The sequence below is a fragment of the Thamnophis elegans genome, chromosome 1 (assembly GCF_009769535.1).
Source record: "Thamnophis elegans isolate rThaEle1 chromosome 1, rThaEle1.pri, whole genome shotgun sequence".
Classification (NCBI taxonomy): Eukaryota; Metazoa; Chordata; class Lepidosauria; order Squamata; family Colubridae; genus Thamnophis; species Thamnophis elegans.
The window spans coordinates 100,343,397-100,358,236 of NC_045541.1; the positions used below are offsets into that span (position 1 = coordinate 100,343,397).

General features: G+C 39.1%; 1 protein-coding gene across 1 annotated transcript; it reads right to left on the reverse strand.

The window, feature by feature from the left end:
* Positions 1–2,521: 2,521 nt before the first annotated feature.
* LOC116505652 (CD59 glycoprotein-like) lies at positions 2,522–5,673 on the reverse strand. Its single transcript, XM_032213002.1, has 3 exons — positions 5,610–5,673; positions 3,642–3,737; positions 2,522–2,815 (listed from the first exon to the last, which is right to left on the reverse strand). Exons 1-3 carry the CDS (start codon positions 5,671–5,673, stop codon positions 2,607–2,609), a joined length of 369 nt encoding a protein of 122 aa, XP_032068893.1. The 3' UTR covers positions 2,522–2,606.
* Between the last annotated feature and the right edge of the window lie 9,167 nt (positions 5,674–14,840).

Below are 14,840 nucleotides of genomic sequence, written 5' to 3' on the forward strand. Positions count from 1 at the left end.
CTCTGGGGCAGAACTTAAGGCATATATATCTCTGTGCCCCTTTGCTCAAAAGAATGCAAACATTTCACATTTAATAATGTGAAATGTTTGCATTCCCCAGGATGAGGAACTGCACATATTGTCAGCCCTGGAAGCCATCTTTTTCTTTTTTTTCTTTCCTTTTCTTCTTTCATTCATTCTTTCTTTCTTGCGTCTCTCTTTCCCACTTTATCTTTCTTTCTTTCTCTTTCCTTCTTTCTCTTTCTTTGTCTATCTATCTTTCTCTCTTTTCCCTTCTCTCCCTTTCTTCCTTCCCTCCTTCCTCTTTCTTTCTTTCTTTCTTTCTTTCTCTTTCTTTTTCTCTCCCTTCCTTCCTTCCTTCCTTCCTCTCTCTCTTTGTCTTTCTTTTTTCTCTCCCTTCCTTCCTTCCTTCCACCACCCCACCAACATTGGGACACTCCCGGGTCTGCTGGGTGGCTGCTGCTTCACATCCTATTGCTGGATGCAGTAGGCTTTTTCCTGGCGATCCTTCCTCTCCAGGGCAGCCCCGTCACTCTGGCTGCATCCGGGCAGGCGTTGCACCCCCAGAGTGGTCACATGGTGGCAGCGCGCAGGCTACTAACCCACCCAGGGCCTGCCCAGACGTGGCTGGAGTGACAGGGCTGCCCTGGAGAGGAAGGATCGCCAGGAAAAAGCCTACTGCATCCAGCAATTGGGCATGAAGGAGCAGCCACCTAGCAGCTGCTGTGTCCCATTGCAGGTGCCCAGGGCAGCCTCGACGTTCCACCTACCTGCTGCCTCCAGCTCCACGCAACCTCCCTGCCACCCCACTGCCCCCGAGACACTCCTGGCTGGACAGTCACCCCTTTGTGTCCTGTTGCCGGCTGCAGTTGGCTTTCTCCTAGTGATCATTCCTGACTGGGAAAGACCCTCCAGGGGAGCCCCTCTGCTCCGGCTGCATCCGGGCAATGCTGTGCCCCCAGAATGGTCACATGGTGGTGGCATGTGGGCTGCTGACTGACCCAGGGTGACTGACCCATGGTGGTGGCACGTGGGCTGCTGACTGACCCAGGGTGACTGACCCATGGTGGTGGCACGTGGGCTGCTGACTGACCCAGGGCCGACATGGCCAGAGCAACAGAGCTTCCCTGGAGAGAAAGGATCTATCTATCTATCTATCTATCTATCTATCTATCTATCTATCTATCTATCTATCTATCATCTAATATGCCACCTATTTCTAGATAGATAGATAGATAGATAGATAGATAGATAGATGGATGGATGGATGGATGGATGGATGGATGGATGGATGGATGGATGATAGTTTATCAGCCATGCAGGGTAACTCTTGAGTGGCTTCCAATCATAATTAACATATTTTCTCACTGATTCCTTACTATTCTCACACTTAGCATTTTAATATCAAGCTTTTCTAAGTTTAAGTATGTTATTATCCAAACAAAAACATTTCCTGGTAGCAGTAACAGTACCCTAATAAGTGCTAAATAAAGAGACTTCAAAGTGCTTATTGGGAATGGTATGAATTTGGAAAGTTAATTTAATCACAGACAAGCCACTAAATATTGATAAGAAACCACCCACAAAAGTGGCAGGGAGATAATGTGTCATTCACTGTTATGACTAGAATGGAGAAGCTTCATTTGTGGCATCAGAAAGAGCCTAAGGACAGTGATGAAATTCAAATTTTTTTACTACCAGTTCTATGGGTGTGGCTTGTTGGAAGAGGTGGATTGCTGCTGGTTCGGTCAAACCGGTACAGTTCCACCCCCACCCCCACCCGGCTCTATACCAGTTTTTATGGCAAAAAGCAAATTGCACACACATGCAAAGCATGTGGTGCTTGCGTGAGCCCCAACAATTAGCTGGTTGTTGAAGAGGTGGTGGATTGTGCCTGCTTGCTTTGTGGGCATGGCAAGGAAAGGATATTGCAAAATATTCATTCCTACCCCACTCCAGGGGAAGGATACTGCAAAATCTCCATTCCCTCCCAATTCCTGGTGGAAGGATATTGCAAAATCTCCATTCCCTCCCAATTCCTGGTGGAAGGATATTGCAAAATCTCCATTCCCTCCCAATTCCTGGTGGAAGGATATTGCAAAATCTCCATTCCCTCCAATTCCTGGTGGAAGGATATTGCAAAATCTGCATTACCACCCCACTCAGGGGCCAGCCAGAGGTGGTATTTGCCAGTTTTCCAAACTACTCAAAATTTCCACTACCGGTTGTCCAGAACCTGTCAGAACCTGATGAATTTCATCCCTGCCTCAAGGTAAACAAAAACAATCAATCCACACATAAATGTACAATAGCACTTTTATTGCAACAATTGCTTACAAGTTAAAATGGGATTGGCAATTTAATGAAATTTAAAACAACACAAGCAACCTTTAGATGTCCACATTTGGCTACATGAATGTCTTACAGATTAAATGTAAATTTCCAAATAGAAATTGAGTAAAGAAAGAAAAAATATGAAAAGTGTAGCATATCAAATTTATCTACTGAATATTGTATCCTAATAATTTAATCTTCTCCAGCAGGAACACTTTCTGAAAAGATACCAGGGTTCCCTATCTTTTTAAACTGAAAAACAAGGCCCCATTTCAGTTCCCCACTAGAGACTTTAACATATGAATAATAGTCAGCAACAAAGCCCCACACAGGACTATCTTGCTAGCTACAACATTTGGAGAATTGTTACACAAATCCTGGTTGCAGCACCTGAACTTGAAGTTACTCAAATGTAAACCAAGTGAAATAGAATTTACATCACAACGAGAACTTGTCCAGCAGGTAGACAAACTTGCTCCACCTTAAAAAAAAAAACAAAACAAGATTGCAAAGTTAGGTTGTATCCTACTTAATTAAAAATAAAAGTTTTATATCTATACAGGCAGAAAAGGTATGTTCAGCAATTTCATAATCTTTTTATAGGCTGTTAAACTAAACACAACAGTCCCTTAGATGATATTCTTGGTCTCTTTTATATCCTACATTTCTGTATAAAATTGCAAAATGAAATTTTAAAAAAGCTGCTTTAAAGATTTTGAATTGGTCCAAATCATTGATCAAATAAGATTAAGATTTGCCACCACAGTAAAGGAAAAAGTAAAATAAACAATGAATTATTAGCCACCCACTAAAAATATTTATGTCATAGTTAAGCACTTGTTTTAGTAAAACAAGCACTTAACGGTACTAGTACAAATGTAACTTCAGTAGCATATTTCCAACTGTTCTTAGAAAACAAAAAAGTTGGAAACAAAAAATACCAGAAGAATAACTGTTGTCACTCCAACTAAATTCACAAAATTTGGGAGGAGAAGGAAATTACTTCAACCTTTTCAGGGCCAATCATTCTTTTTAAGCCTGCAAAGGAGGCAATGGCAAACTACTTCCAAAAACCTTTGTCCAGAAAACTGCAGCGATTTCTCTTGGTAGTTGCCAGAAATAAAAACAAAAATGACTCAAAGAGAGATTGTTCCCTCCAAGTGATACTATATATCAATATTTTAGTGCTGACTTCATTGTGTGTATATTAAACTACTCAGAACAAATAAAATCAATCTAAAAATCAGATTAATGAATTTGTATGTTTCTTCAAAAATAATTTTTTTAAAAAATAAAGTAATACTCACTGTGATATATTATTAAGCAAGTATCTAGTACACTTGGGCAGGTTTCATTTCGGTCACATTTCTCAAACAGACAATTATAGCACACTAAAGCATTGCCTAAATAAACAAGGAAAAAAAGAAACTAAACACAATTTCCTCTTCTGAAACAGAATCTCTGTTAGAAAACAAATTATAAATAGTCCTTTCTTACTGTTTTGTTTAGCAACTGTTCACCATTTAAACAATGTTAAAAAACAGCTTTGCACCAATCCATGTGTTTACAACCATTGCACCATCATTCACAGCTTCACAACTGGCTCCTGACAGAGTTCATGGAGAATACAGATCTCCAAAAAGTTTGGCATGGAATCTGCATTGACTTGTTCATATAATTGCCAGGAGTCAAACATGCACACAAAATAAAAAGAACAAGAGTTCCATTGAAACTGGATCTCTGGGATTGCTTCAACACTTTGCCTGCTTATAAAACACAGTTTCATCAATAAAGGAGAATATTTTTAGCTCAGGGTTAAAATGAGGGGTCCTTGGTGCTCTTTGAGATTGCTTGTTTTTAGTGATGTGTGGTGAGGTTAATGGCTGGTGGGGCAGTGCAGATATTTCATTACCCTAACTAAGTCACATCATCAATGCTTGTAAGGAGTGCTGTTTGCTGTCAGTTTATATTCTGGTGTCTTGACTTGATTAACTCGTTTGCATAGTTTACAGATGTTGTTAAAGTCTATGTGTCTATTGATGGCTGATTTGTCAAAGTGCCAGCCTTCTAGAAATTCCAGGCCAAGTTGAAAAATGCCAGGGAATTTCTAGAAGCCTGGCACTCTGACAAATCAGCCATCAACAGACACATAGACATTAACAACATCTATAGACTATGCATCAACCAGCCCAAAAGGGGAAAAGACCCCAGAACCTCCCCCAGTATTCCGCATTCAGAGCAGTATAGATCTGCAGTGTCAAACTCAATTTAATTGAGAGCCAAATCAGGGTTGTGTTTGACTTCGGAGGGCCGGGGAGGTGGTGAGGGTAGGCATGGCAAGGATAGACATGGCCAGCTCGATGTCACTTATCAAGGCTCCTCACATGGCCCTTGTGAGCTCCGTTTTCACTGGCAGAGAGCTGCATGAGGCCATTGAGTCTGAAAATGGAGCCCAGGAGGGCTGTGCATGCCCTCCCAACCTCCATTTTCACTGACAGAGGGCTGCAGGAGGCCATCATGGCCCAAAATGGAACCTGGGAGGGCTTCATGTGGTCCTTCCGAGCTCCATTTTCACTGGCAGAAGCACTGAAAGTTGGTCCTTTGTTGTTTCCAGGGCCGGCCCACAGGCCAGCTCTAAACACCCTATGGGCTGGGTCCAGCTCGCAGGCCTTGCGTTTGACATCCCTAGCATAGATTAACTCCAAGGTTAACTTCAAACCAACAATCAAGTAAGAAATACCACAATCAAGAAACTACCATCACTAAACAGCCCAACCAAATAATTTCTAAGACCACCCCACCCACCCAGACAGGCAAGACACCAGAATATAAACTGACAGTAAACAGCACTCTTTAGTAGCATTGATGATAGGGTAGTTAGTGTAATGAAACATCTACAACAGTGTTTCTCAACCTTGGCATCTTGAAGATGTCTGGACTTCAACTCCCAGAATTCCCCAGCCAGTGCTGGCTGGGAAATTCTGAGAGTTGAAGTTCAGACATCTTCAAGTTGCCAAGGTTGAGAAACACTGATTTATAAGAAAACAAGCAAGCTGAGAGAGGAGCAGAGAGTTTCAGACAATTCAAACCAAGAATCTGTCATTCAAAGGAATATAATTGCTTCTATCATTATTTTATAATCCATATAATTCCAAATCATCAAACTGAAAGCCAGACAGCCCTTTGAATGCGGAGCCACCTTTGCCTCTCTGTTCTATTCTTCTGGTCCCTGCATTGTCATCATTCTGTTTCCATTTACTGTGGGGTTCACTTACCTGAAGCGAGGAAGAAAGCCAGAACAAAGGTAGTAATGACAGCAGTGACCAAAAGGGAATTCATCTTCTTTGTGTCTCCTAGTCAACCTACATAATAAAAAAATATGTTGTCTTATCAGATGTTGTAAACCTAAAATAAACACAATAATCTTAACTGAACAACAGTATTTGGATCCTAAGCCTCAACTTTCTATACCCCATGTCATCATGCCAGCCTTATATAAAACTTTTGTGAGTGCTAAATAGGAATATATTTTTTGGGGGGCACATGACAGAATATTCATGAAAGGCAACGACACTGAGTATGAAGAAAAACCTGTTAAATAATTGTTAATAACTAAATAATTAAATAACTGTTAAATCAAGCCACTAATATGAAATATTATTTCTACTAAACTTCAAAACATTTTTATATTGTATATAAAAAAATGGAATTTAACATAAAGTAAAGAAAAACATTATGTTTACATACTAAACTCACCACTCTACTCCATTGTTTTCCTAAAGACACTCTTGCTGGAGATCTCTCATCATTACCCGTATAATTTTAATTGATTTTTCTGCATAATGACATGAAACAGTTGACCAACATTTAAATGATTGTCCACTAGGACGCCAAATTCCCTCTCACAGTTATTGCTATTGAGCTACATTTCACCTAATCTGTACCTGTACATTTGGTTTTTCTTGCCTAAGTGTAAAACCTTACTTTTCTCTACATTGAATTTCATTTTGTTAAATCGGGTCCAAGTCTTTCGAGATTCATCTGGATCTTGAGTCTATCTTCTGGGGTTTGGGCTATTCCTGCCTGTTTAGTGTTATCTGCAAATTTGATGACTTTCCCTTCTATTCCCTCATCTAAATAGTTAAATCAATGGAGCGTGTCATAGTGGAAGCGGTGAATGGACTGAGAAAACATTCTACCTCCATCCTGTTTTCCTCCCTTCTCTAGCCATTTTTGTTATGTTTTAATGGCAATATTTATTATCTTAAGAATTTAAATCTAAAGTCATCTAAAATGGGATGGCTGGCATATAAATTTAATAAACACAAATTTTATTTCTGAGAAACTAAGGAAAAAATTAATAAGTTGTATCTGATATCGGTTTTCTGATTTGCACATGAGTTCATTCAATTTGGATGTGCCATTTTAAATATTTACTAGTAATTGAAAAGCCTATATTACTTCCTTATATCCTGCCTTTATTATGTTTAAAAAAATTCAAGGCTGTGAACATACCTAACACACCTTCCTCCTATTTTCCACAAAACCACCACCCTGTTGAGGCAAATTGAGCTGAGAGTGAATAGCCTAAAGTCACTCAGCCAGCTTTTATTCTCAAGGCTAGACTAGAAGTAACAGTCTCTGAGTTTCTACCCTGGTACCTTAACCCAGGGATGAAATTCAGCAGGTTGTGACAGGTTCTGGAAAACCGTTAGCGGAAATTTTGAGTAGTTTGGAGAACCAGCAAGTACCATATTTTTCATAGTATAAGATGCATCTTCCCCTCCCCCCCTAAAAGTGGGTGAAAATTTAAGTGTGCCTTATACACTGAATGTAACCCCAGCCACCTACTGGCCCCAACCCTTTGGCCTCTTTGCAACAATTTACCTCTTTGCAGCAAATGAAGGATTTTGGAGGCTTTAATAAACTATAGCAACCCTTGCAGCCTGTAACCCCTGATGATCGGGAGAAATTGAAAGTCAACCTTGCTGTTTGTTCCACGGGGCAAATTGCTGAGAGGCAGAGGCCAAAGGGATAGGCTGTTTGCAGCAAGGAGGTAAGTCAAGAACTATAAATGCCTATAGGATGTTCAAATTATTAGACTTATTTTTTTAAAGACTGAAAATGGAGCCCAGGAGGGCCATGTGTCTCTCTTTCAAGTTCCATTTTTTCTTATAGAGGACTGCAGGAGGCCATTGTGGCCAAAAATGGAGCCTGGGGGGGCTGTGCGTGCCCCTCCCAAGCTCCATTTTCACTGACAGAGGGCTACAAGTAGCCATCATGGCCCAAAATGGAGCCTGGGAGGGCTTCATGTGGTCCTTCCGAGCTCCATTTTCACTGGCAGAAGCACTGAGAGCTGGTCCTTTGTTGTTTCCAGGGCCGGCCCACAGGCCAGATCTAAACACCCCATGGGCTGGGCCCGGCCCGAAGGCCTTGCGTTTGACATCCCTGGCATAGACTAACTCCAAGGTTAACTTCAAACCAACAAGTAAGAAATACCACAATCAAGAAATTACTATCAGTAAACGGCCCAACCAAAGAATTTCTAAGACCACCCCACCCACCCAGACAGGCAACATGCCAGAATATAAACTGACAGTAAACAGCACTCTTTAGTAGCATTGATGTTACCTAGTTAGGATGATGAAACCTCTACAAGAAAACAAGCAAGCGCAGAGAACAGCAAAGACAGTTTCAGACAATTCAAACTAAGAATCTGTCATTCAAAGGAATATAATTTGTTCTATCATTATTTTATAATCCATATAATTCCAAATCATCAAACTAAAACCCAGACAGCCCTTTGAATGAGGAGCCACCTTTGCCTCCCTGTTCTATTCTTCTGGTCCCTGCATTGTCATCATTCTGTTTCCATTTACCATGGGGTTCACTTACCTGAAGGGAGGAACAAAGCCAGAAGAAAGGTAGTAATGACAGCAGTGACCAAAAGGGAATTCATCTTCTTTGTGTCTCCTAGTCAACCTACATAATAAAAAAATATGTTGTCCTATCAGATGTTCTAGACCTAAAATAAACACAATAATCTTAACTGAACAACAGTATTTGGATCCTAAGCCTCAACTAATCTCAACAGAATATTCATGAAAGGCAACGACACTGAGTATAAAGAAAAGATCTGTTAAATTACTGGTCTCTAAAATCAAACCACTAATATGAAATATTATTTCTACTAAACTTCAAAACATTTTTATATTGTATATCGAAAAAAATGGAATTTAACATAAAGTAAAGAAAAACATTATGTTTACATACTAAACTCACCACTCTACTCCATTGTTTTCCTAAAGACACTGTTGCTGGAGATCTCTCATCATTACCTCTATCATTTTAATTGATTTTTCTGCATAATGACATGAAACAGTTGACCAACATTTAAATGATTGTCCACTAGGACGCCAAATTCCCTCTCACAGTTATTGCTATTGAGCCACATTTCACCGAATCTGTACCTGTACATTGGTTTTTCTTGCCTAAGTGTAAAACCTTACTTTTCTCTACATTGAATTTCATTTTGTTAAATTGGGTCCAGTGTTCAAGTCTTTCGAGATTCATCTGGATCTTGAGTCTATCTTCTGGGGTTTGGGCTATTCCTGCCTGTTTAGTGTTATCTGCAAATTTGATGAGTTTCCCTTCTATTCTCTCATCTAAATCGTTTAATTAATGGAGTGTGTCATAGTGGAAGCGGTGAATGGACTGAGAAAATATTCTACCTCCATCCTGTTCCCCCCCCCCCAGACATTTTTGTTATGTTTTAATGGCAATATTTATTATCTTAAGGATTTAAATCTAAAGTCATCTAACAATGGGATGGCTGGCATATAAATTTAATAAATACAAATTTTACTTTTAAGAAACTAAGGAAAAAAATTAATAAGTTTTATCTGATATCGGTTTTCTGATTTGCACATGAGTTCATTCAATTTGGATATGCCATTTTAAATATTTACTAGTAATTGAAAAGCCTATATTACTTCCTTATATCCTGCCTTTATTATGTTTAAAAAAATTCAAGGCTGTGAACACACCTAACACACCTTCCTTCTATTTTCCACAAAACCACCACCCTGTTGAAGCAAATTGAGCTGAGAGTGAATAGCCTAAAGTCACCCAGCCAGCTTTCATGCTCAACGCTAGATTAGAAGTAACAGTCTCTGAGTTTAACCCAGGGATGAAATTCAGCATGTTCTGACAGGTTCTGGAGGACCGGTAGCGGAAATTTTGAGTAGTTCGGAGAATTAGCAAATACCATATTTTTCGGAGTATAAGATGCATCTCCCCCCTAAAAGAGGGTGAAAATTTAAGCGCGCCTTATACACTGAATGTAACCCCACCCACCCACTGGCCCCAACCCTTTGGCCTCTTTGCAGCAAACGAGGGATTTCGGAGGCTTCAATAAACTATAGCAACCCTTGCAGCCTGTAACCCCTGATGATCGGGAGAAATTGAAAGTCAACCTTGCTGTTTGTTCCACGGGGCAAATTGCCGAGAGGCAGAGGCCAAAGGATTAGGCTGTTTGCTGCTAGGAGGTAAGTCAAGAACTATAAATGCCTATAGGATGTTCAAATTATTAGACTTATTTTTTTAAAGACTGCTTTATTATTATTCTAGACAACTTAACAAAATGAAGAAGCTTTTTAAAATAAATGCTTGATATGAAGAGGCCCCGTGCTATTGTTTTAAAAAGTGCTATTCTTTTAAATAGCAGAGAACAACTGTACTTGCAGAAAGCACATCAATTTTAACAGCATCTGTACAAGTATAGTCTGAAATATAACACTAGAAACAGTGTATATTGTCTGTATTGTTTGTTGCAAGGAGGCAAATTGCTCAGAGGCAGAGGCAGATATTTTTCCCTTGTTTTCCTCCCCAAAATCTAGGTGCGTCTTATACTTCGGAACGTCTTATATTCTGAAAAATACGGTATCACCTCTAGCTGGCCCCAGAGTGGAGAGGAAATGGGGATTTTGCAGTATCTTTCCCTTTGCCACGTCCACCAAGCCATGCCACAGAACCGTAGTAAATAATTTGAATTTTACCACTGCCTTAACCATTAGACTAGACAAAACTGGCAAAACACATACAGTATATGTTTGTGTGTAGTGGTGGTGGTGGTGGTGGTGGTGATGATGATGATGATGATCCAAGATCCTGTTCGGCATGCACTTTGAGAGTCCTTGCGGTATAATATAGAGGAGCCTAAAATCTTTATCTAGCTCAGAGCTTCACCCAGTCTAAATCTGGCATAAGCATGCTTTCTTTGTTCTTGTGGACGTGCCTTTGAGTGGAGCAAAAGTTTGGGACGCTCCGGGCTGCTCTGAACAGCTGGATACAGCTGTCAGATTCCCGTGTCCATTATTTTAAAACAATCCAAAATGCTTGCCCGCTTCTACTTTTCAGCTTTGGTTTGGAGGCGGCCACCCACTTCCCCTAGCTTTCTTCAGTAAGCGCAGAAAACCAGCTGAAAAGTTTTAAAAAACTGTGTACCCCGAGGAGAGAGAGAGAGGAGGTTAACTTTGGAGTTCTTACCTAAAACAAAGCAACAAAACAACGCTAACCCTATGTAAACCACTGTTTTATTTTATATTTGCCTCTTCACACGCTTGGCATTTCTTTTGTGTCTCTTGCTATCCAATCCCGCCCTAAATCCAAGCTAAAGCCTGAGGATCGCTGGGTTGATGTCCACGCTATGCCACCGAAAAACGACCTGCATGTCGCTGACTCAAGCTACTATCCGGCTAGCGGATTTCAAAGAAGAATTTGAGAAACTGAACTAAAATCAAACGCCGTGCCGGAGGCTTCATTTTCACAGGACGGAAACCAGCGAATACTTACAAGGGAACGCTTAAACAACACAGATAAGCAAAGATGATTCCCCACCGCGTCACACAGGAAGGACACTTGTCCGAACTTCTCAGACCTCGCCTGGCCCTCTCAACTTGGGAAATTAATGTATATACCTGGAGAAAAATGGGCCCAACCTAGGTTATTTTGTCATTGGCCAGGGACAGGTTTACTGATCCCTGATTGGCTGCACACTTGATGGAGATCGTTGGCTAGATAGAATAAAGAACTATTCCTTGGCTTTACATTTTATTTGTTTTATTCCAGGGTGCGGTGCACAGTATGTCAGTTACAGAATAGCAATAGGAACAAGCCCAAGATGTTTGCTCGTTTGTGCCACCCTCTCACAGGGTACTTGGCAGTCGCCAGTTCATGATGACAGAAGTCTTCACTTGAAATGCAATATTGCCACTTGTCCGTTTGTATTACTGCGGTAAACTAGCTATTTAAAAGTGACAAATTATTTCTAAGAAGGTTTATCTATATGTGCTTCCAAGTCAGATCCGGAGACTTGTTTGAACACCTAAACAGAAGTAAACCAATGCACCACCAATTTTTTATTCCAGATAGTTTATTCTGCATACAAGGTATGTGAATGAGAGATGAAAAATGTGAATTTCCAATGCTACTTTAAGTAGGAACTTAAATATAAACAATAAATAAATGGAACAACAGTATATGCTACTTCAACCTTTCAATATATAAAAACATTACTAAAGGAGAGTTTTTAACTAGCAAGAATTTGTTTACAGTACTGTGTTTCCATTTTTTAAATCTTGGAACCTTCTGATCCCAGAAATCATAAATATCATATAAAGGACCACACAAACTGGGGGAAAGAAGCATTGTAAACTTGTTAACTGACAAATAGCACGTTGTGGTATGAAAGAATAGGTACTATTATGCAAAATTGCAAGCAATGAAGACTATGTTTCTTTTTACATTGGTAATTTGATAATATTCTACTACCAATACGCAAACTGATTTCAATTCCCTTGAATTTTGCCTGTTTTTACTGGGTACAATAGTCCATGATTTAATCAGTGTTTTCTGAATTAATCCATTGGCAGTGTTGACCCAATGTCTTCTGCACTATAAGTAGCCAAACACATTATAGCCTATCAAACTAAAAGAGAGCCAACATGTATATCCTTTGGTATTTCCTAGGTAAACTATTATTTTCTATAGAAAGTGAGAACTTTCAGAATAAAAGGGAATGTAGAATGTATCTACTACAAATCCTAAGTATATGTTAGTTTTAAAAATATTATATCCTTAAAGCTGTAATATAATTAGGACTGGTCGGTCCTTGGTGATTTTTAAATTAAAATGATTAATAGAAAGGACAATGAAAAATATTATAGACATGAAAGTGGTTACAAAGTTTATATCCAAATCTGGCAGGAGTCAGGACTACAATGGAATTAAATCTGTAAGCTTATATTCAATGGGGATTTTCTTCCAAATATATAGGAACTGTATTTCAATATACATTATGGTTGTAGCCAAACTCTATTGAACCAGTTCAGTGGCTCTTTTGGCCCCCACCCCACCGCTCTATACCTGTTTTTATGGCAGAAGGCAAATTGCACACACGTGAACAGTGTGTAGTGCCTGTGCGAGCTCAGACAATCAGCTGGTTGTCGAAGTGGTGGTGGATTGTACATAAACATGCAAGCGCAAGTCAGGCACATGTGTGAACGGAACACGTGCACGCCCAATCAGGAAACCTGTAGTGAAGGTAAGTGTAACCTACCAGTGCTTGGTGGGCATGGCAAGGAAAGGATATTGCAAAATATTCATTCCCACCACACTCCAGGGGAGGGTACTGCAAAATCTCCATTCCCTCCCAATTCCTGGTGGAAGAATATTGCAAAATCTCCATTATCACTACACTCTGGGGCCAGCCGGAGGTGGTATTTGCCAGTTTTCCAAACTACTCAAAATTTTCACTATTTGTTCTCCAGAACCTGTCAGAACCTGCTGAATTTTATCCCTGCCTCAAGATAAACAAAAAAAATCAATGCACATGTAAATGTACAATAGCACTTTTATTGCAACAATTGCTTACAAGTTAAAATGGGATTGGCAATTTAATGAAATTTAAAACAACACAGGCAACCTTTATATGTCCACCTTTGGCTACATGAATGTCTTACGGATTAAATGTAAATTTCCAAATAGAACTTGAGTACAGAAAGGAAAAATATGAAAGTGTAGCATATCAAATAAATTTTATCTACTGACTAGTGTATCCTAATGATTTAATCTTCTCCAGCAGGAACACTTTCTGAAAAGATACCAGGGTTCCTTATCTTTTGAAACTGAAAAACAAGGCCCCATTTCAGTTCCCCACTTGAGACTTTAACATATGAATAATAGTCAGCAACAAAGTCCCACACAGGACTATCTTGCTAGCTACTACATTTGGAGAATTGTTACCCAAATCCCAGTCGCAGCACCTGAGTTGAAGTTATTCAACTTTAAATAAAGTGAAATAGAATTTACATTACAGCGAGAATTTCTCCAGCAGCCAGACAAACTTCCTCTACCTTAAAAAAAAAACAAGATTGCAAAGTTAGGTTGTATCCTACTTAATTAAAAATAAAAGTTTTATATGTATACAGGCAGAAAAGGTATGTTCAGCAATTTCATAATTTTTATAGGCTGTTAAATTAAACACAACAGTCCCTTAGATGATATTCTTGGTCTCTTTATATCCTACCTTTCTGTATAAATCACAAAATGAAAGTTTTAAAAGCTGCTTTAAAGATTTTGAATTGGTCCAAATCATTAATCAAATAAGTTTAAGATTTTACCGTCTCTGTTCATTTATTACTTTATTCCACCTTTCGACAACAGCTTTAAGCTAAATAAGAAATATTCATTTTTTTCCCGCCACAGTAAAGGGAAAAAGTAAAATAAGCAATGAATTATTAGCCACCCACTAAAATATTTATGCCATAGTTAAGCACTTGTTTTAGTAAAACAAGCACTTACGGTACTAGTACAAATGTAACTTCTGTAGCATATTTCCAACTGTTCTTAGAAAACAAAAAAGTTGAAAACAAAAAATACCAGCAGAATTGCTGTTGTCACTCCAACTAAATTCACAAAATTTGGGGGGGAGAAGGAAATTACTTCAACCTTTTCAGGGCCAATCATTCTTTTTAAGCCTGCAAAGGAGGCAATGGCAAACTACTTCCAAAAACCTTTGTCCAGAAAACTGCAGCGATTTGTCTTGGTAGTTGCCAGAAGTAAAACAATGACTCAAAGGGAGGTTGTTCTCTCCAAATGATACTATATATTGATATTTTATTGCTGACTTAATTGTGTGCATATTACTGTGTTCATATTCAGAACAATTAAAATCACTCTAAAAATCAGAATAATGAATTTGTATATTTCTTCAAAAATTAAATGTAAAAGAGATAAAGTAATACTCACTATGATGTACTACTAAGCAAGTATCTTCTCCATATGTGCAGGTTGTATTTTGGTCACAGTTCGCATATGGACAATTATAGCACTTAAGTTTAAGTATGTTATTATCCAAACAAAAACATTTCCTGGTAGCAGTAACAGTACCCTAATAAGTGCTAAATAAAGAGACTTCAAAGTGCTTATTGGGAATGGTATGAATT